This window comes from Diabrotica virgifera, chromosome 9, assembly GCF_917563875.1.
Source record: "Diabrotica virgifera virgifera chromosome 9, PGI_DIABVI_V3a".
NCBI lineage: Eukaryota > Metazoa > Arthropoda > Insecta > Coleoptera > Chrysomelidae > Diabrotica > Diabrotica virgifera.
Genome location: NC_065451.1, coordinates 36,759,385 through 36,786,543, shown reverse-complemented (window position 1 = coordinate 36,786,543; position 27,159 = coordinate 36,759,385). Strand labels below are relative to the sequence as shown.

General features: G+C 31.7%; 2 protein-coding genes across 2 annotated transcripts in view; one reads left to right on the top strand and one right to left on the bottom strand.

Moving 5' to 3' along the window:
- Positions 1-27,159, top strand: part of LOC114329387 (uncharacterized) — a 220,692-nt gene that overhangs the window by 112,899 nt on the left and 80,634 nt on the right. Inside the window, exon 2 of the mRNA XM_050662034.1 lies at positions 19,854-20,042. Within this exon, the coding sequence (XP_050517991.1) occupies positions 19,887-20,042 (156 nt within the window). The 5' untranslated portion in view covers positions 19,854-19,886. The remainder of the gene's footprint in view (positions 1-19,853; positions 20,043-27,159) is intronic.
- LOC126892489 (uncharacterized) lies at positions 15,212-17,184 on the bottom strand. Its single transcript, XM_050662033.1, has 2 exons — positions 16,941-17,184; positions 15,212-16,474 (listed from the first exon to the last, which is right to left on the bottom strand). The coding sequence occupies exon 2, from the start codon at positions 16,427-16,429 to the stop codon at positions 15,224-15,226; it is 1,206 nt and encodes a 401-aa protein (XP_050517990.1). The 5' UTR covers positions 16,430-16,474; positions 16,941-17,184; the 3' UTR covers positions 15,212-15,223.

Genomic DNA, 27,159 nt, shown 5'->3' with positions numbered 1-27,159 from the left:
AAGTGTTCGAAATTCACGATATCTTTAGGATCCGTCGTTATCACCACAATTTGAATGCTTCTAATTTGTTTAGCATTATGGTTTTTAATGTCCATGTCTCACAACCATACAATAAAATAGACCACACATAACATTTCAGGACTTTCTTGCGAATATGCAGTGATAGGTATCTATTACATAAAACTGGTTTCCAGGTTATTAAAGTCTTACGTGATGTTTCGATCTTGGTTGTTATCTCTTCCCTAGTCATTACGTTTAAGGTGGTAGGCGCAAAATATTGGCCCAATGCTATTTAAATGCATTCATTTTTTTCAAATCCTGAGGAAACACATAAGAGTATTTTTGATAAATTTAAACGCAGAATTAAAGATTCCCATTATTACCGAGGGCCAAAAGTCCCTAAAAACTTCTATAATGTTTATCTTATTACGTTACAGAGGTGAAAAAACGAGAAAACTTAGTGTGATTTTTAATTTTAAATATTTAATTCAAAAGAAACTTTATTTATTCTAAGAGACTTGCGGCACTCGGCAATAATGTAATCTTTCATTCTGCGTTTAAATTTTTCAAAAATATTTATTAGTTTTCTCAGGATTTGAAAAAACTGAATGCATTTAAATAACATTGGGTCAAGATTTTGCTCCTACCCCCTTAGTAGTGTTTAAAGGTGATACAATGTGGCGAAATTTTCTAAAACCCCCAAAACAGTTTACAACCGGGTTTTTGCATGTTTCAAGAAATCTCTAGCTCCTCCGAATATTGGAATACATCGTTTCATATTATTTTAAAAATTTTTAACGAAAGATAAAACAAGTTGGGTAAATGCAGTAAAAACCCCCGAATAATCCTTGAAAACCCGGTTTTGTGCATAAACGGTCGTTGTATTTGCTTCTTTGAGAAAAAAAACTTGGTTTTATGGGGTTTAGAGGTGTGTCGCACAATTTTTGAATATCATAAAGGACTATTATAAAAAGACCTTGTTTTGATCTATTTTGAAGTCTATAAAATGGGGAATCTCGCAAAACGCCTAAAAAGCAGTTTTTATGGTTCTTGAAGTTGACGCACCTTACGGAAAAATCTGGAAAAATTCGAAAATATATTTTTTTATAAAGTCGTTAAAGCTTTTAAACTGAAAACTGAAAAAAAAAACGAATTGACCGAAAAAAAAATAAAAACGAAAAAATTAGGTACTTTTTTGTGATAGGGGGAAGGGGTATTCACATGGAACGTAAAAAAATAAAAACAATGGAATTCTGGGAGTGAGGGCCTTTTGCCTATCATAACGGGCGGGTATTATATCTTTTTCCTTACATGCTTCTTTGTTGCCTACATTATGGTAAAAAGTAGAGTGGCAACGTTTGCATGCTCGGTTGATATTTTAGACAAATTCGCGAGATAGTGAAATTATAAAATCGTTTCTAATAATATCTTTAGTAATTAAGATGAACACGTACAATGGTTTTTATTGTTAACCTTAGATTCACTAACCTAGAAACTTTAACAACTGTAGGAACCAACAATAGTCATACATTTTCCGCTCACTGAATCCGAATAATGTAAATTTGGCAGCGGAACGACAGAAGCAAAAAGGTAATAATAATAACTTACTTTACCTAATTTATTTTGCGTTTACTTGTGTAATAAATATGCAGCAAAGTGATTATTTTGGTATCAAACCTTTTTAAGACCTATTCACAATATAATTCACTAAAAGTCGAAAACTTCTTCTTTTTCTTCTTTGTGTATAGACATAACTCTCTTCTTCTTCTTCTCCTTTAGTTTATTGTCCTCCACCTACTTGGGTATTTGGCCAGCTCATCGTTGCGGAATAAGGGAAAAATCCCTTATTCACTTACAATTTGGTGTTAGTAGATTGTACAATTTGCTTCTTCTTCTTCTTCTTCTTTGGTCAACTGGCCATTTTGGTTGGTTTGGGACAAACATGACAAGATAAAAAAATTTCTCGCTAGGGGCAACTGTCTATCAATACACATTCTTCTTTTTCTTCTTTGATTTAGTATAAATTTTGAGTTGGCATGGGACCAATACAACTAAATTTTTTTTTTCACCGACATTAAACTTTGTTCTGTCAGGGGCAACTGCCGACTACTACACAATCTTATTCTTCTACTTCTTTTTTAGTTTACTGGCAATTTTGAGTTGGCATGGGACAAATACAACAATGACACAAACTTTTGCTCTCAGGGGTAACTGCCGACCATTACACAATTTTATTCTTCTATGTTTTTTTAGTTTACAGGCAATTTTGAGTTGGCATGGGATAAATACAACAAAGGCACAAACTTCTCTTGTACAGGGGCAACACCTGACCATTACACAATTCCATGTTGTTGCCACAGATAGGTATAGTGTACATCACTCTCTCATTGACATGTTTTTTCAATGTGCCAATGTGCAGTTAGTTGTTCCACCGTTGTCCTGGTCCTCCCACTGATCGTCTTCCTACTGGGGAAAGACCCCCCCGTGTCCCCCCTACTCTAATTGTTGTCATTCGGCTTATGTGGCCATTCCATTCTACTCTTCTGTTTCCTACCCAGTTATTAATGCTCTCCACCTTACATCTCCGTCGTATATCTGTTCTTCTAGCTCTGTCCCTTAGTGTCTTACCATTAATTTTTCGAAGGGTTTTCATCTCAGCTGTTTCGAGCAATTTTTTTGCCAGCTCTATGCCAGGTTGTGTTTCTGCTGCGTATGTCCTTATTGGTCTTATAACTGTATTGTAAATTCTGCCTTTCATTAATTTTCCGATATTTGTATTTCTCCATATTGTGTCATTGAGGCAACCTGCGGGTCTGTTTGCTCTATTCACTTGATCTTCCGCTTCACATGGGTGTTCACTTACTAATTCACCATTTTTACTCGTTGCTTCACTCGTAGTCTATTTTTTTCCTGGGCCATTAGAAGTTCGGATTTAATTTTTTTTTTTCTATGGGGTGTTTATAATTTCGAAGCCAATAAAATTTAACACAGTACTTTAAGTTCCTAAAAATGTATTCAACTACTTTAAGGATAAAAAAATTGAATCATTATAAATATTTCGTTTATAAATCACTTAAATCAAAAGTTTATTTACATTTAAATTTAGCAATATCCAAGTAATACTTTGCATAGTTTACGTCATCTGTGATGAAGTAAGCCATGTTTATTTGTTTTTACCAATAAATTGCAATCTTCATAGGGAATTAAAACACAAAATCGAGACCTCAATTTTTAAACAAGCTGAACTGAAAATCCTGTCCTTAATCGATAATTTATCGATAGGAGACAGGACCGGCTTTTAAAAATTGAGCATTTTTATTTCCAAAATCAATAATAACGGCTAACATAAATCATATTCATAATTTAAAAAATAACATAAGGCAACGTTATTCCCAACAAAACAACAAGCTACATTATATAAATGGACTAAAACTGAAAGAATACCTGGAAGCTTTAGACGGTATAATTAATCCAATCCATATTATTTTCTATTCTCAAATTACAAATAACCGAATAGGCATTTGAATTTATCAATCAAAGAATTAGAAGAAAAGAAAAGAAAAGAAAAGAAAAGAAAAGAAAAGAAAAGAAAAGAAAAGAAAAGAAAAGAAAAGAAAAGAAAAGAAAAGAAAAGAAAAGAAAAGAAAAAACAAAAAAAGAAAAACTACTTCAACTGGGTATCCCTTTATGCTCACCAATAAATTTTCTATCATGAAAATATTGAAATAAAAACGTAGTCACCGATAAGCGGTCGGCGTGTGTGGTTCACTGTCGGAATTTGGACGGACGATATAAAATCGACCATCCAAAATCGGTGTGTGAATATTCAGCGTTACTTTAGGTAAAATATTATAGTCCAGGGTAAGTTATCCAGGTATCTGATAGTTTTTTTAGGTATTATAGACGTATAGGAAGAAAACCTACCTGTTTCCTGCCTAGAATTGGGCATTATTCTAATTATTTAAAAAAATAAACGGTTTTTTAATTATTGACAAATTAGTAAAAAAAGCGATTTTTTACATTTTTTGCACCCCATTAAATAGCTAAATAGTTGACAAAATTACAAAATTTGATTTTTTTAAATTTCGGATCCTTACTTGGACTTTGCTTAGGAATCCAAATTATTGCGGGATTTTTTTTTTTCTAAAATACATTTTAGAAAATTTAAAAATGCTTCATAGTACCGATTTTCGAAAGTTAACGAGTCAATTTATTGCTTCGCAAACTGTAAAATAAGTGAAAATCGTTCGTAGAACTTTAATGTTTCACCCAAAGTTGTGTATTGGGGTACTTAACAAATCCTTAAAATATGAGACCGATCCATTAATTAGTTTAAAAGTTATTATATATTTGTTTATCCCAGAGATCTATTTTTGGCAATAACATAAGACAAAATAATGAACAATGAAGATAGGGCAATTCTGCAGATACCAAGTAAAAGGGGAAGGCTTATACTATCAACAAGTATTAAAAAAAGATAAAAAATTACTTACAGTTAAAAATCCTAATGCCAAATTTTTAAATGTTGTAATTTATAAACATTTAGAATAACTTTAAAAATATTGTCCATGGAAAAAAATCTTTTTACATATCTGTAAAGCTGGCATTTTAACACGGATTTTGGAACAAAAAATTTGGGCGAGGTCAGTTTGGACCAAAGTTAGCCATTGTTTTTAATACACAGCTAATTTGTTGATAATAATTAAGGAACCTAATTAATGCCATTTTGAAAAATGGGATTTGTATTTTTTGTCAAAAAATTTGCACAAATATTGTACCTTCACAGGACCTATACGAATTTCAAAAATATAGTTCAAATGGTGACTAGGGGGAACCTACAAATCCACCAAGTTGAAATACCGAACCAGCAGTTTCAAACTAATAAAAAATAATTGTCTTCCAAAAATCTATTTTTTTAATCATACCTAGTATCTTTAATAATTATAGAAAAAGTTAAAGTACACTTCAATAAATAAATTATTTTTAATAAATATTTATTTATTGAAGCTAATTGATTTATTAAAGTGCACTTTAACTTTTTCTATGATTAATAATAATGGTATGATTAAAAATAGATTTTTGGGAAAATATATTTTTTTCAAAAATTGTTTAAACAAATGTCTATTTTTAGACCAATTGCATATTTGTCCTGTACACAAAAATTACATACAAATTAAAAAAAAAGGAACATCAAAATCTATTTATGGTAGGGGAGCAAAGTATGCTAAATTTGCAGCCACTCGAACGTTATCGGGACCCATTGGGTTGTGATTATTAGGTCCTAAAACCAAAAAAAGTTAAGTAAGATTTTCCATTTTAGTAAATACTTTCCATTTTAAATTTAATTTTCCATTTCCAACAATCGTTTTTTCCGATTATAGCGCCATCTATCCATAATTCGAAAAAATGTCTTGAATAAAAGTTGCTTATTTTTACGTAAAGAATCCAAATCTGCAATAAAAATTTGGGAATCCCATTTAAGATTTTGAAGTAACCCCCCACCCCACCTCCCTGGGGGGGTCGTGTTTGGTACCATCCGATACATTTTTCAAGAACATTTTGAAAGTGTATTTTGCAGTTTTTCGATCTGATGTTCATGTTGCGAAATATCGCGGGGTTTGCATTTAAAATTTTAAATTTACCCCCCATCCCTCTTCGTGAGGGTCATGTTTAGTACCATTCGATAGATTTTTGAAAAATATTGAAGACGTATTTTTTAGTTTTTCGATATGACGTTCATTTCGCGAAATATTCGCTTTTTTTTGTAAAACTTTTTGACTCACCCATTTCCTTACTCCTCAGATTTTTGAAATATACACTCTTTTGCATGTACTTAACTTACCTTTTTGCACGATTGATCATTCTTGACTGTTTACCGTGACAGATTTTACGTCAGTAGGTGACATTTACTAGCAACTCGACGGTAAGTAATCCAACTCGACGGTAAGTACTCCAACTCGACGGTAAGTAATTCACTTACCGTCGAGTTAAAAAATCTCTTAATTTTAATTTATTTTTTGAAAGAATAAAGAAAACTAACGAATTATTTATTAATATTGAAACTTATGGTACAATTTGTTAATATTATATTAATAGTAATATTATATAATTCTTCTCTTCTACAGGCACCAGATATTCCCAATATCATTGCGACCTACAAATTATGAAAAAATCTTCATTAGAGTATTTCTTTTACCTAAACTAGCTTATATTACCTTGTGAACTAGAAATTCTTCATCCGGTGCTTCCATCAGAAATTTTTCAAATTGCTCCCGTGTAAAAAAGCTCGCTTTCTTAGGCCTATAGCCAACATTTTTTCTCTTCAAATACGCGATCAAAGTTGAAAACTTGGAAATATCAATGCAATCATAAAGAAAAACGGTGGATTTAATCATTGAATATTCTGCCCAGAGGCTTCCAGGAGCTTTTAACTGCATATGTCTTTGAACGAAATATGCCAATAGAGTCTTTTCTTCGATTCTTAAATTCTTGCCTTCGCACCATTTTTTAAAACTTTGGTAGGTATTTTGATAACGGATTTTGGATTTTTCGGGAATAATTGCGGAACACCCTTCTTCCCAAGCCCGTTCAATTTCTTCAAATTCACTTTCGCTCATATTTTAATTTATAATAATCAAAATTGTACTTAAAATTATTGACAACTAAATAAAAACTCAATTCTCCATTGTTGTTATGCACCCTAGTTACTACCTAACAACCAAAGTATCTATCTTGATAAAATGAATGAAACTAGTCAATATGACGAAAATGTTTAATTTTATAATTTATAATGGTATCAATCGTGCAAAAAACGTTATAAGCATGTCGAACGTTAAGGGTAACCGATCGCAGACAATAATTGGAGTCGTCGCACCGCTCCTCCTCCAAACAATTGTCTTCGATCGGTATAAAGCCCTTACCGTTCTCCATACTTAATATACTATATCTTAATCTGACAATTTCGAGTATTTTTAAGGATATATTTCTTTTTCGGCCCCCCCCCTAACGAACTTCCCAGTGTTAAGAGCCAATATATGGTAGAGGTACATCTGCAGGGTACCAGGTTTCTCCCCATATGATAATCTGACGCGCTCGAGTAGCTGCAAAAATCTCCGCTTGGGCTCCCCTACCATTAGTAGATCTCGAGATATAGAAAATGGTAGTAGTTTTAAGCTGCCTTTTTAGTTTATCTAAATATTATTAAGTTATTCTAAATTTATTATTAAGTTATTCTTCAACTACACAATTTTGCTTCAGGATTTTTGACTATAGTAAATAATTTTTCTTTTTTTAAAACATTTTAATAGTTTAACTCTTCTAATTTCTTTTGGCATAGCTGAATTATTGTCTTATCTTTAATATTTTTTGTCTTATGTTATTGCAAGGCAAAGGTCTGTGTGATAAACAAATAGAATAACTTTTAAAGTAATATATGGATGGGTCTCAAATCTTGAGGGTTTGTTGAGTACTCCAATACCCAACTTTGGATGAAACATTAAAGTTCTACGTCAGTTTTAATAAAAGTTATTAAGAAATAGCGATTTTCTCCTATAGGGCTTTTCATCGATTGTCATTTGTTTCGAGCTTCTGTCATGTGTCACATAATATTAATATATCTACGTCATACGTCTTTGGCTTGTATCATTGGTATATGCCAATAACGTATGACGTAGATATATTAATATTATGTGACTCATGACATCGAAACAAATGACTGTGAATGAAAAGCCCTCTTTTGCAGTTTGCGAAGCAATAAATTGATTTTTTAACTTTAAAAAGTCAGCACTTTGAAGCTTTTTCAATGTTCTTAAAAATCAAAATTTTTGTAATTTTACGTCAACTATTTATCTTTTTAATGGGATATAAAAAATCGAAAAAATCGCATTTTTTGCACTAAATTGGTAATAATTAAAAACGGCCCCGAACTCTAGGCAGGAAACAGTTAGATTTTCTTACTATACATAGGTCTTCAGTAGAACCTTCTTAAAAAAACCCTACGATAAAAGTTGAAAAAAAATAATTTTTAAATATTTATATGTAATTTAATATTATTTTTTGTAGTTACCTTCACTACTAAAATAAATACCATTAGTAAATGATACAACTTATTCCCTAGCTAATGCCCAAAGGCATCTTCATGCATTCAAATCAATTAAATCCAAGTTGGGTACCTTCACATAAGCTTATCAAGATGTTCATTCTTCGTCGTGGTCGTGATTGATGACCACAATGCATGATAGTCATCGTTTCTAATAGAGTAAACAGCATTGATTTCATTGTGTGTTTTCAATTAAAAATACATTAGGGACGGGACTTGAATTCCATTGTCGGAATACATTATAATTATCTGTTTTATTGTGGGTTTCAGTTCATTTTGATTTTTGTTTTGTCTGAGACTTGACTTGTACATGTCTACCTATTATATTATGTTCATACAAGAAAAATAATTACCTTAAGGTTATAAGTTAGATTTCGAAACATATAGAGTCCATTTAAAAACTACAAAAGAAAAAATTGAATTAAGTTAGCTGCCTACTTGATTGTGATTGGTTGGTGGAGAGACTACCATATTTATACAAGAAAAATATATTTAAATTCCTTACATTGTCATCTTAGGCCAGTAATGATGACAAGTTAAATTCCTTATACAGGTTTTTGAAGATTCTAAAAGATGTATGTATGTATAAGCAGGGGTCGTAAAGCTTTTACCGCTTCCCGCATTTTGATCGCCATATTTTTCTATCTCTCCAGGTGTCTCTGTCTTTCATGGTTTCCATAATACCTTGTATCCAAGACTTGGCTAGTCTTCCTCGTTTCCTTCTATTACTTGGATTATATTCCATAGCTCTATTTGGCCATCTGTTGTCGTCCATTCTCTGCACGTGTCCATGCCATATTAACTGTCTAGTTTCTATTATTTCCGAAGTTTTATATACTGTATCTGTTTTACACCTAATTTCAGTACTAGGTATACGTTCTGCTCTTCATATACGACAAGCTCTTCTCAGGTAGTCCATTTCAACCGTGTCAACTTTTTTCTTTCCTTTTGCTATCCAACATTCTGCTCCATATTATGTAAAAATGGACTCTAAAATAATTACTTTGTAGATTATCATTTTGGAAGTTGGATTAGTACCTGTCTACAAAGACAAGGGAGAGACAACAATGTACAAACTACAGGGGTATCAAACTACTTAGCCATACCATGAAAATATGGGAGAGAGTAATTGATAGACGGATACGTGAAGAGACCGAAATATCCGAGAATCAATTTTGCTTTATGCAGGGCAGATCAACAACAGATGCAATTTTCATTATAAGACAGTTGATGGAAAAATACAGGAGTAAAGAAACAAACGCTCATATGGTATTCATTGATCTTGAGAAAGCATATGATAGATTTCCTCGAGAGATTCTGTGGTGGGCACTCGATAAGAAAGGAGTCCCTGGCGAATATGTAAAGATTGTGAGAGATGTGTATGAGGGAGTAACGACTAGTGTTAGGACAGGTGTGGGAGAGACTGATAAATTTCAGGTAAAAGTAGGATTGCACCAAGGCTCGGTGCTTCTGCTTAGTCCTTATTTATTCTCATTAGTTTTAGACCAGATAACAGCGAAACTACAGGGTAGCATTCCATGGTGCCTAATGTATGCTGATGATGTAGTCTTAATAGGAAATGGTGAAAGAAACTTAGAGCAAAAACTGGAACAGTGGAGACAAGCTTTGGAGGAAAAAGGTCTAAAACTTAGTAGGACAAAAACAGAGTATTTGGAATGTTCATTTAAAGATGTAGTTACTACAAATAAAATGGTATCTTTGGATGGTGAAGTGATTGTGAAAAGCAATAGTTTTAAGTACCTAGGATCGGTATTACAGAGTAATGGAGAAATAGATGGAGATGCATGCAGTAGAATTAGGGCTGGATGGATGAAGTGGAAATAAGCGAGTGGTGTGTTGTGTGACAGAAAAATTCCAATGAAGCTGAAGGGAAAATTCTATAAAACAGCCATAAGACCGGCTATGTTGTACGGAACTGAATGTTGGGCAGTGAAAAAGAAAGAGGAACAATGAATGCACTAGAATGCTGAGATGGATGAGTTGAGTGACGAAGAAGGATAAAATTAGAAATAAGTATATTCGGGGAAGTCTAGGTGTGGCACCAATTGATGCCAAAATGAGAGAGCATAGGTTAAGATGGTTTGGTCGTGTTCAACGCCGAGACGTTAATCACCCGATACGAAGAATAGCTGAAGTGCAGATTCCTGGAAGGAGTAGGAGTGGAAGACCAAAGAAGACCTGGGGGGAGACGATAAGGCAGGACATGTTGGTAAAGGGGATTAACATTGATATGACCCAAGATAGAATTGTATGGAGAAATGCAATTAGGGAAGCCGACCCCGCATAGGGATGAGGCAAAGAGAATGATGATGATTATTATTTTAATTTTCAAAGTTGCTCTGTTGGACCAAGGTATCGAATTCAGAATTTGAACACTCTTTCCGCCTTGTTGCACTCTATAATCGATGTCTCGTTCGTTTCGTTGTTCCTTTACTGCAGATAATACTTCCCAAGTATTTGTATTCGTAGCACCTTTTTATTTGTCTAATTTTCAAATCCGGGTCTTCGCCTTCACTGCCTATTCGCATATATTCTGTTTTTGACATATTCATACTGATCCCCCATTTTTCGTATTCATCTTTGAGTAAACATATAATCAGCATCTTCTTCACAGCTTGCAATTAGTTTTTGATCATCTGCAAAGAACAACATTGTCAGATAATGATTGTTAAGCTTCAACCCTATTCCCGCACATTTTTGCCTCCACTGGTGCAGTGCTTCTTTGATATATATTTTGAATAGGGTAGGGGAAAGACAGCATCCTTGTCTCAAACCGTTCGTTTTATAAATATTTCTGAGAAAGTACTTCCTGTTTTTACCGTGCTTTTAGGACTTATGTAGTAGCTTCATTTTATCTTTGCCCATGCGTTGCGATTTAGTTTGTTTGAAAAAGAATCGTAACGCATGGGCAAAGATAAAATAGAACTGCTATATAGATGTTCAGTAGTGCTTTTAGATATGTTTTACCAAGGTCCGTTTTCGTCAAGACATTAAATAAATGTTTTAAAAGGACAGTATTATAAGCGTAATATCTATAAATACCAGATGCGTAGTGAGGTTTCAAGCTGTTCGTTTTTCAATTATTTGTTGAAGGGTAAATAATATGTTGTCCATGCACGATCTTTCTCCTCTAAAGGGGTTCTAAAAGATACTAGGAAAAAGATATTAGGAATTAGTGGAGTCAATGAAGGTGGATATGAGTTATTACCTCAGATTTCGTTGAACCTCCATCGATTTTCATAAAAATTGGTGAGTGGTTAAAGGATACCTCAAGGAACAAAGGTGACATAGTGCCAACTTGCGCTTTTTGCATTTTAGGGGTGAAATACACCCCTTTTTTTAAAATTATTTTTTAGATTTCTGAAAGTGCAGTCACTGTAAGTTTTCACTTCCTATTTTGTTGAACCTTCATCGATTTTCATGAAAATCGGTAAGTAGTTAGAGGATACCTCAAGCAATAAATGTTATATAGCATCAACTTGCGCTTTTGCATTTTAGGGGTGTAATACACCCCTACTTTTTAAATTGTAAAAACTGCAGATTTCCGCATTATGGCGCAAGTAATCTCGTTTAATTAAGAAAAATAAATATTTTTTTTATATTTATGTGCATGAATTACATTTTTTTTTATTTTTGAAACCTTATAGCAACCAAAAATCCGAAAATTAACAAGTCGAAAATCACGAAAACCTTATTCTTCTATATTTCTGAAAGTGTAGTCACTGAATGTTTTCACCCACGATTTCTTTGAACCTTCATCGATTTTCATGAAAATTGTTGATTAGTTAGAGGATACTTCAAAAAACAAAAGTGATATGGCACCAAGTTGCGCTTTCTGCATTTTAGGGGTGAAATCCACCTTTTTTTTTAATGATAAAAATGCAGATTTCAGCATTCTGGCTCAAGCAATCTCGTTTAATTAAGTAACATAAATATTTTTTTACATTTATGTGCATGATTTATAATTTTTATTAATTTTTTAAACCTTATAGCAAGCAAAAATCAGAAAATTAGCAAATCGACAATCACGAAAAAAATTAATCTTTTATATTTCCAAAAAGGCAGTCACTGAAGGTTTTCACCCCTGATTTCGTTGAACCTCCATCAATTTTCATGAAAATTGGTAAGTAGTTAGAGGATACCTCAAGAAACAAAAATGATGTGGTACCAACTTGCGCTTTTATCCTGGGAGTGGATGTTACCCCTTCTCATGGGTGAACACTATTTTATTAAAAATAACCCCATAATTAGATAGAGGAGTAAATTCTAAGCAAACTTTCTTTTATCAAGTTTATAAATTTTTTATTTAAATAATATTTCATAATTTAATAAAATATTATTGGTACAGTAAAAGCTGACAATAACGGCCACTAAAAATAGAAAACAATTGGCCGTTATAGAAATGTGGCCGCTAATGCTAGGTTTCCTTTTCCACAAATACATAAAATATAATTGAAAATTTATTTATTTTAGTAATTAAAGCAAATCTAATTAAACATAATTCTACAAACAAACGGAACATACTAAAACTAAATTCAATTTACTACAATATAAAACAATATCTATACGAAAAAACAACTACAAGAAAAACAGAATTTTTGTTTGTTTTACATTTTTTTAGATAAATGAAACACACTAAAACTAATTTAATATAGGTAATACATAATATAAAACAACATACTATAGCTACTACGAAAAATACGCTTATCACTAAAGTATCGTCGTGTTTCCATGCTATATTCAACAAAACCAACTTGGTAGGGCCTTTAATTAGATATCGCAAATCACTTTGGCTGATTTTGTCTGCATATCGTCACCTGAATGCAGAACTAGCTTAACTCAAATTTAAAATATTTTACAGGAGAGCAATTTTAATATTTCAATGTGTCATAATTTAAACAGTATTTGGTTAAATGGTGAAATTATTTCAGTATAGTATATTAGGAACCTTTTAAATGTGTTATTAGGAATGAGACGGATTAATGACAATTTTTTTATAAAAAGTGTGACTTAGGATACTACTGACTTATAAATTCTACTGCAGAACTATTGTAAGTGCGATGTTTGGTACATAAGCTACTTCTGCATTAATAAATTTCAAATCAAACAAATGAAATAGAGAATGTGGAAAAATCCCCTTACGAACAATTCACACATCCACCATTTCAGGTTGGGAAAAATTTCTTGAATAGAATCAAAGATCCAAACACTTGTTCTTAGAAATGTGTTTCGCCCTCTTCAACCTCTCTGGGCTTATCAATAAAGATGAGAGGTTGAATATCTTTAGACACATTCCATCAAAAAAAAAACAACATTCGAGACCCAAACATAGCAGGAGCGTATATCTACGCCGCATAATCTGACCATGACAGCCTCACGTTTTAATTCCCTAATTACTATAAGTAAAATATATGTTTGAAAAACAAAAAAAAAAAAAAAAACACACTGAGTGTGTTTCAAAGATTTACATTTTTTTTTTTTTTTTTTGTTTTTCAAACATATATTTTACTTATAGTAATTAGGGAATTAAAACGTGAGGCTGTCATGGTCAGATTATGCGGCGTAGATATACGCTCCTGCTATGTTTGGGTCTCGAATTTTTTTTTTTTTGATGGAATGTGTCTAAAGATATTCAACCTCTCATCTTTATTGATAAGCCCAGAGAGGTTGAAGAGGGCGAAACACATTTCTAAGAACAAGTGTTTGGATCTTTGATTCTATTCAAGAAATTTTTCCCAACCTGAAATGGTGGATGTGTGAATTGTTCGTAAGGGGATTTTTCCACATTCTCTATTTCATTTGTTTGATTTAGTTACGTTTGGTCGGTAAACCAATAACTTAGATCTTTTGATCACTGAGTGTGTTTCAAAAAATAAATTTCAAGCTTAGAATACATTTAAGATTAACATAGGATACAAATAAAAACAAAATCAGTAAAATTTAAAACTTTTTAATTTTTATTAAAGATTTACAACTCAAAATACAAATATCAAAATAATACTATCAAATGGTCAAATTATTAAACTAACATATTATTGAATTAATCTTCGTCAGTTTCCTGTTCGGGAATGTTACTAGCTTGAAGATTAGTGAAAAAGTTATGGTATTCCGTAGGTATAACTTTGTTTTCACACAAAAATTGGGTCAGTTTTATCCCAATTTTTTGTAGTTTTGGCTAACATGTCCTTTAAATCGTAAAAGTCCGTCTGAGCCATTTCTTTAATTTTATAAGGTCGCACTTTACACGCAGTCCTTGCTAATGTGTACCACTGCTGTGGACTAAATATAGGGATTTTTTTTGCAGCTCTTTCGATAACCCCATCTACGGAGTCGCACTCATTTTGTGTATGTCCCTTTTCTAGAAAACTGTGAGTAATTTTAACACCATATTTGGCGGCACAATACATGTACAGACAATATATAAATCGATTGCGATTTTGCCCAGTGCAGTTGTCACTATAGAAACTGAATTCCTTAATTCCATTTCGTACCATTTCGTCAATGAAATTTAATACGCAACTACCGATTTCACAAGCACCCCTACATACTAGCGATTCTGGCCACATGTAGCAGTATCCCTGTTTGTTAGCAGCATCGTACACAGTCAGATTGTAACATGCAAGCTTACGTCTATAGTAGAGGAGAGATACTTCAGCTTTAGGACATAACAATGTTTTTTGTAAGTCGTATATAGCCATGCAAAACGAATTATCAGTTTTAGCCCTCTCTTTATCTAGTTCTTTATTTGCTCTAGATAAGTCCTTGTTTTTAAGGTGAGCTTCCATTGCAAAACGAAGTTCTTCCTTTTCTGATGGAGAAGAATTAGACAATTTGTTGCAAAAATCGCACTGGTCTTTTTTGGGAATAAAAAAACCCAAATTAAATTCAGTGTTAAATACCTCTCTGTATATAGCATAAGAAGCTATGGTACTTATATTGTTATCACTGCAATATGTTTTATATAAACGGTACATTTTGCTGATATTGAGGTCAGGTGGCAAATATTTTTTAGTGCTATTTTTTCTGCAATAATGGCTTTCAATCAAAGCAAATGAGTTAATAAGATGTCGTACTGAATCCTTAAAATGTTTTGGCAATCAAGAATTACATTGTATGTACTTTACCTCGTAAATCTGCTTCTGGCGATATTGAATTTGAATGATGAGTTTTTTTAACTACTGTTTTGACGATTTGATGACTTATTCCCAGGGTATTTAAGAAAAATGTTTGGCATACCTTGATTCTGTTGACTGGACAATTCTCTTGTGGAAAAGTATAAAAATACGACAGCTTTATACGACTTTCACAAGTGTCACTTTCTGGAAGCTCAACTGCATCCTTCTTTTTTCTGGGGTGTTTTGTAGGCTTCACAGTTAAGTTCCGCAAAACAAATTCTCTCTGATAATTAATATCTCCCAATTTCCAAAAATCTTGAAAAATCTGGACACGATGTTTTTCCTGAAATTTCGTCTGACATTTAAGTCTGCATGTTATGGGACATGGCGGTTTCATAATCCTTTCTGAAACCTGTTTAGACTTCCAATTTACATAGGCCTTGCCGGAGTTTCGTAATTTCTTTATTCTATTTCTCCTCCAATTATCTGGGTTTCTTTTTCGCTTACGAGACTTGGTGATATCTGGTATTTTTTCCTCAGACACTAGGGCATCCTGCTGGTTTACAATTGAACTATGATGATCACCTTCTTCATCCGAAGAACTTGAAGAATCAAAATCATTTGGATTAAAATCAACATCTGAGCTTCCATATGTAGCATATGGGTCACTATTTTCATCAGTTTGTTGTGAGATGGTCGGTAAAAGCTTACCGGTAGATGTGGATGGACGCGTAATATCATCTTGGTGCTGAAGGACTTGCTCTTGAAGGACAGGTGTTGCAAGGTTTACAACGCTAGGTGTAGGATTATGGGAATCTTTAGCTTCATCACGTTGCTGAAACCGTGGTTGTTCTGTGGATGTTTGAAGATCTATGACGTTATCTAGAGGTGAACAATAACCCAAATAATTATTCGGAAATTGGCGATACTGCTCTGCTTCAGGTACTAGTAGGCCTACGGAGGTAGGTATTGGTAAGTCGTAATATTGATTATAATGTTGGGAAAACTGCTGTTCTATCGGTGTCTCGAGCTGGCAATACTGTTGTTCTTGGTGTACGGGAGAGTGTAGAGATCTTAATTCACCTAGATCTCTGTAGTACTGCTGGTTAGTATACAATGTGGAAGGGCTTTCTACCGTAGCTATAGATATGGGACTACCTGCCGTATCATTACTTTGATTCTCCAGAATTCTCATGTTGTGTTGGATTCATAGACATGGCCATTTTTACCATTAACGCACCTGCAAAAATTTACAATGAGCTTACAGTCTGCATAACAAGAACAAATTAATTGCAGACATTTAAAATTAATTGATACAAATTAAAATACTCAGAAACCAGGACGTACGTTAAAGCTTATTTCACTTGTTCAAATTTACAATTTTTGTCCCAATAATAATGTATCCCCAAACTGCCGTCTGTAGCAACCCGTTGTTCAATATAAATTTGAATTATATATTATTTGATAACGAAATATGTTAGTAATTCTGCGATATTTTCTCAAATATATCATAAAATATTGTGAAATTCAACACGTGCCTAATAGTTATATACAATTTATAGCACGTGGCAGAATAAAAACACAGCCCTTTAATGCGCACCTACTTTCTACCAAAAGCATCTTAAAAACAAGATTCACAGTTTTATTAAAGCCCACTTAATAGATAAAATAACTACTAATAAAGCATATTTATTATTAAAACTTACCTCGTTTCATTATTGTTGTTAAAATTCACACTCACTGCAACTCGATTTGACAAAAGAACAAACGTGAATATCCAACAAGACGATGGAAATGACTAACCGATAGCCGTTGAATTATCCTATGTAAATAAAAGATAACAAAAATAATGTTGGCGCGCATTGTTATTGAAAATGCAGAACAATCCTAACTGTATTTGTATTTACTTAGGATTATTCTGCATTGATAAAATAATGATTTGCTAGTTAGGATTATAATGTTCTATATAGAATTTATATTAGTAAATTTAAAGTTATGAACTTAAGATTGTTCTGCATGAAAATATACGATATATATATTACCTTTATATGGAATAGACGAGAAAAAAAATTTTTTTTAGTTAGGATAGTTCTGCATTCAAGTGACGATATATATTATGTTTGAGGAATCCCTTTTTTTTTGTGAGACTGGATATAGGACATTTCTCAAGTATGAATTCACATTCATGGTATATCGTTGCTATACAGGGATAATAATCTGTGCAATGTTATGGTACAGGCTACGTTAAATATGAAGTAAATTTGGAAGATATACACTGGTTATTCATTTCAATTTAATTTGATTAAAATAATTAAAAACATAAAGTTAGGGATTTCAAAAATAAATTCAGTTCTCACTGGCAGGGTGGGAAATAATAAAGTGCCATACAATAGCATTTCATTACAATGCTCATTACAGGCATTACAGGCCGCTCCGTTTGAGAAAACTCATACTCTCAAACTTTGAGAAAACACTTATTCAGTTTCGACCAACCCTGTATTAGCTAAAATTAAACGTTTTGCTAGATTAATAATTTTTAACAATAATAGATTATATTAAAAATCACTTGAACAGAAATTGATTTTCTGATGTCAAATCACTACAATTATACAGGGGGTGAATATTGCTATGAAATTTGAAAAAAAAAACGTAATTATCTTTTAAACTACTTCGTATAACATCACAAAACCTGATATTTTAAGAAATAAAACATAGAGGAGAATCCAAAAATGTAAAAATATACAGGGTGTTCCATTAAACAAAAGATAATTTTGTTTCACCCTGTCAATATGGGTGGCCCTGTATATTTGGAAATGTATTTAAATTCTGATATTATCTATGCCCCAATCTCACCTAAATAAACTTTTTTCGTATCTCCTACAACAAACGACTAATTGGACTTCCCACAACCTGCATACATACGAAATCTCCGCTATAAATTTTTTTCAAAGAAAATGTTATTGGTTTTTTTAAAATAACTCCGTTAAATTTTGAAATGTGAGATTTATCCAAAAACCATTACAGAGCTAAGTAAAAGTTCTATAATACTGTATTAAACATAATTTTCTAAATCCTTTATTTTTTTTTTAAATACAAGGTGAAAGGGCCCCGGTTACATGGTTCTCGCAGTAAAATTTAGGTTTTAAATGTTTCTATCTCGGTTATTTTTTGTCGTAATATCAAAAAAAGAAAAAGCTTAAATAAAGTTAAAACTAAAATTTTGTTCTCTACCATTTTTTAAGTATATCGAGTATTTTTCGAGTTATTATCAAAAGAAAATGAAATTCACGAAAATTTGAAAAATTCTAATTTTTTTAATCGTATTTTTTTTCAAAAATATGCATTCTAAACCGGTCAAAATTGTTGAAGTTATTACTCATGTTAAAATAAATAAAGTTTTAAATGGGTTACTATAAATTTTAATTTTTGTGGAAATGACGTATGTTTCATTTTTCATTCTTCCCTAAAAAATCTGAAAGGGTCCTCTTATTTCCATCATAACTTGCTTAATTTTGATGCTATCGACTTCTTATATAGCTTTTTGATAGTTACCTTTAAGTACTTTATTAAAATGTTTAATATCTATATTTAACAAAGTGCATCGTTTTCCTGTTATTTAAGCTTGAATACGAAGATTTGAGTACTCGCGGAAAAAAAATATATATTCAATTGCATATAACTCACTTTGTATATGTAATAAAGGATTTTTCGAATAAGGAGCAGCTTATTTATTTTTATATTATCTTTGATTTTGGTAATAACAACTTTTTTGAAGAAACTTATGGTTTTTGAGTTATTTATGAAAAACTGCTTTAAAACATGGATTTTTTTCAGGAAAAATCAAAACTTTTGATCTTTAATAACTCAAAAACTATTGATTTATTGAAATAACTTTATATAACAAATTTTACTTATAATTTGTCCCTCTATCGATTAGTGGTATTATTTTTAATAAAATAATTTCCACCCCCGAGAAGGCATCCTCCCCCAGGGTAAAAGCGCAAGTTGGCACCATGTCACCTTTGTTTCTTTAGGTATCCTCTACATACTTACCAATTTTCATGAAAATCGATGGAGGTTCAACGAAATCGTAGGTGAAAACCTTAATTGACTCCACTAATACGTGATGACAAATCCTTAAATATGTACAGCTGATTTTGCTTTGTTTTCTATTAAACAATCATAAAAAGTGAAAAAATTATTTTTACTATAAAACCTTTACTACGAATATGCCTTGAAGGCGGCCGATTACAAGCATATTGCTATATAATTCTCACATTTATTATGTTGTTATTTTTTGTATATTGGTAGAACTACGTTTTTCTTCTAGTCTTTTTGTATTTTCTCTGTACTCCATGCTACCTTGCATATCTGTAATAGCCAGTCCTCACCTTTTCTCCCATCCATTTGATCATTTCTGGATCTATTTTTTCCTCTCCTGCCGCTATTCCAAATGTAGTATTTTTATAGCCTCTTCCAATTCTTCCTTTCTTATATTCCTCTTCCAAATTCTGGTCTATTACCTCCTGCTGCATTTCTTTCTACTTCTGCTTGTTTGAATTTATCTTCGTAGTATTACTAACCCAATAAATTAGTAACCAAATAATTTATTGTTTCAGTTGAAATGGTAGCAACCTAAACATAGCTTCAACATGGCTAGAAGAGTAGCTAAGAATCATTACGTAGCATCCCCACGACACCATCATTCTCCGACTCCTGTACACGTGTCCAGGAATGCCGCCTACTCTGATGGAGAAGAAAGTCAACGAGCTCCTTCCGAAAGAACTTTATCCGAATATACGTCAGTGGTAAGTCCTTATTTTAATTTATTCTGAGCATGTTATGATCAATCATTAATCATTAGAGATCATTAACAAATAAAGCAATCAAGAGAGTGTTTTCTGTAGTTTTTAAAGATTGCTGACTTAAAGCAAAGGTCCAGTGGTAAGTATATCCAAACTTGCAGGAATCGGTTGCAGGTATGTCAGCAATATAGAAGCAGAAAATTAAAGGGGCAAGAACAGAACCCTTTGGAAGGCCATTATTAAGTATTAAGTTTGATCTGTCTGCTCATATTCTTTCCCATTATTACCCTACTTGTTGCAGGAAATAATACGACCCATTTATATAATATTAATCATTCACAGTAATCAGTATCATATTTACGCTGCTGTTAGATCTATGGATTCTGCGGCTGTTTTCTTTCTTTCTGTTTCTTTTGAAAACCAGCTTCACAATTTTTGCTGGTTTATGGGATTCAGCTCAAGGTGTGGAGTGTGGAGTTTTTCTAAGATTCCACCAGGTCGAGGATATGACCTAATTATTGGAATGAATATGCCGATGGTGATAATCACATGACAATGTTGAGTATGTGGGAAGTCTTCAAGGAGACCTCTCGCAGTTGTTAGTGGTCCATCATTGGTATCTTTTGAGACAAAGCATAAATCTGGGTTATATTGTTTTCTCCATGCGGCTGATTTAATTGTTCCTCTGTTTTTGACATCAAAAACTAGGTATGTGTTTTGCTCTTCGGGACATTCGACCATAGGATTAAGTATGCTGATGATATGAACATAAAACTGAAGGAACAATGTAAACATACAAAGGGTATAGAAACAGAATGGAGAAATATAAAAAATGTATAAATGAAACAGCGCATGTACACATAGGGATAAAAAGAAACAAAAAAGACAAGAATGGTATAATGAAGAATGCCATAACATGCTAAAAAAGAAGGTAGGAATGAGACAAATGTGGATAAGAACAAATAGACAGGATTATAGGGAAGAATACAATAGAATAAGGAGTGAATGTAAGAAAAAAAAAAAAGAATGTGTGTGTACTTTGTACGCACGTAAGAAGTTATACTTCTATTATATGATTTAAACGAAATTAATATACTTTTTATTTATATTTTGTTTAAATATTAAACTAATTTATACTTACTACTTCTCAAACATTTTTATTAGAACAGTGCCAAAAATTAAAATAATAAAAGAATAAAACACACACAAACACATTAAACAAGCCACAAATGATGTCTGAACATTAATTGTCGAAAAAATTTTTAACTAAATACGTATTTTCTGAAAATACAATTATATAATAAATATACTTACAATCATAAAATGTATTAAAAAAATCAAAAAAGAAAGTTTCTATTGGGACTCGAACCAACGCTGATAAGAGCGGTTGGTATTGGAATTCATTCGCCTTCTCCGCTTAGCCATGGACACTATGTGTCATTATTTACGAAGATCGACTAACTAAACGGATTAAACTTGTGATATTTTGATATTTTGAAAATTGATCAAATTATTTTAATTTTGAATTGAAATGATTTAGAATTGAAAAAATACAACAAAACATAGAGTAAAAAATCAATATATTAGATGAATATTGATAGAAATTTTGATGGTAATCAAATTATACAAATAAAAGTATTACATACTATGTATTTTGGCAGATCAAATAGGTAGGTTTATACCCATGATACATTAACAATTATTACGTACCTGTTGCTTTTAAAAACTATTTAAAAGTCACTACAATATTATAAACTTTTTTGTTTCTGTCCTCACAACAATAAAACTAATATATTATACATTTGTTTACCTTTACCTTTACCTCCAAACCACAGCTGCCATATCGGATAAGTTTTAACATATAAAAAAATCACCCTCTATCGCCGGTAAAGAAGTATAACTTCAATAAGGAATAGACGTGCCTGGTTGGATGATAAGATAAAAGAAATAGAAAAAGAAAGTAAGAACAGAAACACAAAAGCATTCTATAAGAAAATTAGCGAGCAGAACATAACCTTTAAAGGAAAGATAAAAGGCATAATAGATAAAAAAGGAAAAGTACCAGAAAACGATGAAGAGTATAAAGAAATTTGGACTAACTATTTTAAAGAATTATGAACAGAACAAGAAGTTCAAGACCTAACTGAAAACTTATAAATGAAAACGTAGAAGAAGAGTCAATGATGTTAGGAAACCAGCTAGAAAGTTGGTTGTTTTAGAGTTATAAACACTTTAAAACTGAAAAAAGAACGAAAAATGAGGATTTTCAAGGCTGAAAATCTCAAAATGTCAAAAACAGTAACAAAAATATCATTTTTTAAATTAAGAAGTACCTAAATTCAAGTCTAAACCTTATTCTGTCAGTTCTTGATAAGTATTTTGAACTTATTTCATTTTAAAACCTTGTTTTTTAGTTGTCAATGCAGTTCTATCACCCGTCTTCACATCAGGAACCTTCCTCATTGACAAGTAAAATAGTTATTTATGATATAAGTGTTAAAAGTACACGTTCAAAGCACGCATGTGAAAGTTTGCAGAATGAGCGATAGTGAGTTCTGCAATTCACATGAGTGCCTTAAAAATGTACTTTTTAACACGCATATCATACAATATTTTTTCTACAAACATAATTACAGGACAATATCTACAAAAACTTTTACTTGCACTTGACTGACATTCCATTTTTATATTTTTTTGACATTACATCAAAATTACCTATACGGTCAATACGAACTGCAGTGCCTTAATAGTATATTGTGCAACAAGTGCAGAAAGGTACTAATTTCTCACGAGTTTGAAAAGTTGCGGTACGAGCGCAAGCGAGTGCCGCAATTCAAACGAGTGAGAAATTACCTTTCTGCACGTGTTTCACACTATACTTTTTCTACAAGCACAGTTTTTCCTAAAAATAAAAATCACAATTTCCAAACGACGATTAATTATAATAGGTACCTATGTGATAAATTTTAAACTGTATTTAATTAATACCTACTAATCAATTTAAATTCCTTATACCCAAATAAATTGCACAGAAAGCAGTTAAAAAATTAATGCACTGCCTTAATTTGTTTAAATGTAAACAATTATTACACATTATTGACATTATATTTATGCAGTCACGGATTTACAAAAAACCTACTTCATTCGACGTCTCTTGCACAGGTTGCTAAATCCTTATTGGTTATTTGATAATTATAAAATGTTTAATAAGAATAAAATTGTAAAATAAAACAGTTGTAACATCCATAATTTAGTTTCTATGCTATAGTTAAATATAATAATTGTGTTATAGGTTATATATTTGTCTAAAGTTTAACCACGGATGTAAACAGAATATAACGTTACTCAGAATGCGGTAGTCCACGGATGTAAACAGAATATAACGTTACTCAGAATGAGGTAGTCAACTGTGCAGAAAAGAACTTTGCGGCACAGAAACGTCATTTTGCGGCACAGAAACGTCACTTTTCTGCACACTAATGTCAAATATCTTATACTGTGAGAAAATATCAAGTTTGCTAACATAAAACCGTGCAGAAAAGTGCACTTTGAATAGTGGTTGTAGAAAAAAAATATTTTAAAGCACTAGTGCCTTAAAGTAGTATTTTTAATGCTTGTATGGAGTGCTAAAAATTGCATTTTTAACACGGTTGTAGAAAAATATATTTTGGTGATTACAAAAGTAATATTTTTTATTTGTGTTTTTGAGCCTTGACAATCGTCATCTTTCGTTCTTTTTAGAATGATAAAAAAAATCTAAAATAACGTCTGCCCGGGTCGTTTTTTTTTTTAATTAAAAAAAGTGGTTTTTTATATCGGGCACCCCTTGCTTTTTATAATTATTGTTAACATACTAAATTATTACCAATAATTTTTCTCCATTAAATCGACCTTATACCGGATCCTCTACTATAAAATACTGTTCGGAGGTTGATTACAGAAACGTTACCTACTCAAGTACATTAAAAAATATGATGACCCTCGTATAAATTCCTAATGGCCTTTATGTTTAGGCCAGCAAAAAATGTCATCAGTTAGTGTTTACGTACTTATCGAAAAGAGAAACTCTTCGTTGTTCTTTGGCAAGGTTCCGATATATACGTTTCAAGTACGACATGTAGTACCCATTTACCTACATAAATAAATGTTTATTGCACAGTACTGCAATAATTTGTAAAAATGATGTGACAGGTAGTTATCGACTGTGAGAACTTGTTTGCGATGGATAAACCACAAGAAGGGGAATGTGTGTTATAACTAAAAAGTTCTGTTCTTAAAAATTTCAGCCAAACAGTGTGAAACTTAATATTTTTCATTTTTGTTTTTTGCCTATAGCATTTTTAGTATCATATTTATAGACCAGAGCGCATCTGTAAAAATATTGGTACATTTGGACGTTAAGAGGTGACTCAAATTTTTTTGCAGAAGTTGCTTGAAAATAATTCAAATAACAATATTTGAGTTATCCTCCCTCTCAAAAAGGTCCGGAACATTGTTTAAATAATCAAAATGTCAAAAAATGAAGGAAAAATTCAATTTTTTTCTTCGTTACAATATAGAATTTGTTAAACATTTAAAAAATAGTCACCCTTGTTGCAAAATAACAATAATTGCGAAAAAACCATACAAAAACAAGTATTCGCATTTTACGTTTTTTAACCATTTATGCTACACTTATGACCTTCATATTTCACCAAGAAGAACTTTATGGTACAATAAAATAATACTGTAAATTTCATTAAAATCGGTTCAATAGATTTTGCAAAATAAATTTTGCAATCCAGCTTTAGAAGATAAAATAGAATCCAGAAAATAAAGCAGATAGCAAGTTAAATTTATTTTGCGTATAGAAGTGTACTGTACCTTTTATTTGCAATTTGCAAAACTAAAATCGATTAACTATCACGGCGTCAGGAATTTTTTTAAATAAACATTAATTATTGGTTCTACGCGCAGGACAGCGGATAGTTTGCTCTGATTGGGCATTCCAATGACTTTGATAATGATTGATACATTTTAATTTTTATTACATTTCGATATAAATAAATAAATTTGTTTATTGCAAAATAAAAACACATACTCTATCCTTTGAAATAACACTTTTTTTTAGCAAAAACTTTATTTGTTCATATATTTTAAATTAGAGAATAAAAGTTTATTATTTTTAAACATATGCAATTGTTTAAACAATATTTCACAAACAATAATAAAATTAGTTTGATTTTTGTGAATTAAAATATTAAAATACAACAAAATATAGAGTAAAAAAATATTATATTAGATAAAGTTTGGAAGAAATTTTGGTTGAAATCAACTTGTGTGAATCGAACACCGCTGTCCTGAGCGTAGCACCAAAAATTAATGTTTATTTAAAAAAATTCCTGACGCCGCGGTAATTAACCGAATTTAATTTTGCAAATTGCAAATGTAAGGTACAGTACACTTCTATAAGCAAAAAAATTCAACTTGCTGTCTGCTCTATTTTCAGTCCTGCAACATTTTAAAAAAATAATTTTTTTTTGCGAAAGCTGGATTGCAAAATTTATTTTGCAAAATTTATTAAACCGATCTTAATAAAATTTACAGTGTTGTTTTACTATATCATAAAGTTTTTCTGGGTAAAATATGAAGGTCCTAAGTTTAGCATAAATGGTTGAAAAACGGAAAATGCGAATACTTGTTTTTGTATGGATTTTTTCGCAATAATTGCTACTTTGCAACAAGGGTGACTATTTTTTAAATTTTTAGCTAATTCTATATTGTAGGAAATTTAATTACGCAACTTTTATGCCAGTCCAACTTTTCTCAGAAATGAATAGTTTTAAAGTTATAATCAAAAAACCAATAAAAAATCGAATTTTTTCTTCATATTTTGACATTTTGATTATTTAAACATTTTAAGTGGGAGGATAACTCAAATATTATTATTTGAGTTATTTTCAAGCAATTTCTGCAAAAAAATTTGAGTCACCTCTCAACGTCCATCTCAAAACAGATGCGCCCTGGACTATTATAGCACGGGATCCGAATATAGGTCGATCTGTACCCATCTACGTGCCGGATGAAATATTTTTTTTATTAAATTTCATACATAGACAAATATTTCTAGCAAGTGTTGCCTATCAAAATCGTGTTACAGCTGTCTCTAAGGGTTCAGCTTCGTAGGGTTGAAATCAATATTTCAAGCACATTTTTATTTTGAAAGTATGGTAGAATTATTTTATTTTTTGAATTAAATAGGCATATTCAGTACAATTCAAGATTATGCAAGAAAAAATTCAAGGAAAAATATTGAAAAATAAGCCAACGGTCGCAAATTTTTAAAGACACCTCATAAAACAATGAATTTTGCGGTGGACATTAGAACTCATCTTTGGATCACCGTAAACAAGAAAATTAAAAAGATTTTATTAGCTTATGAGTTTCTCGAGCTAACACTGTCGAGTTATTTGGTTTTATCGAATTTTGCTATCACTCAGAAGTCAAAACAACAAATTTTTTTTGCAAAAAAGTGTGACAATCAACATATTTATTATTGTTAAACAAAAAATAAGCATAAAAAAATATCTCGACAGTGTTACCTCAAGAAATGTCTAAGGAAAATATATACAAAATTCCAGGTGAGTTGGTCAAGTAGTTTTTGAGTTACAATGTCTAAAGTGCTTGAAAAAGCAGTTTTGGAAAAACGCTTTTAAAGTATTATCAACTTTTATTTTCAATTTCTTTTTTGTCTGTGAAATCTTAAAGTGATGCACACCGGAATATGTTTTTGAATCGCGGGGTAATTTACAAAAGAAAATGAGAACAGCTGTTGACCGTTTTTCACCATGCTCAAGCCGTTGAGCGTTGGCGCAAAGTTACTGCAAAACGAGTCAAAGGTAGGAAGGTAGGAAGGTAGTGTTGAATATCCCAATATTCGACTCGCTTTGCAGCAGGTTCGTGTCGGCACGCTTGAACCTAATAAACAACGGTCAACAGCTGTTCTCATTTTCTTTTGTAAATTACTCCGCGATTCAAAAATATATTCCGCTGTGCATCACTTTACGATTTGACAGACAAAAAGAAACTGAAAATAAATACTTTAAACGCTTTTTCCTCAAAACTGCTTTTTTCAAAGGCT

Coding starts and splice junctions, on each gene's coding strand:
- LOC126892489 (XM_050662033.1), bottom strand. CDS start 16,429: ATGAGAATTCTGGAGAATCAAAGTAATGATACGGCAGGTAGTCCCATA.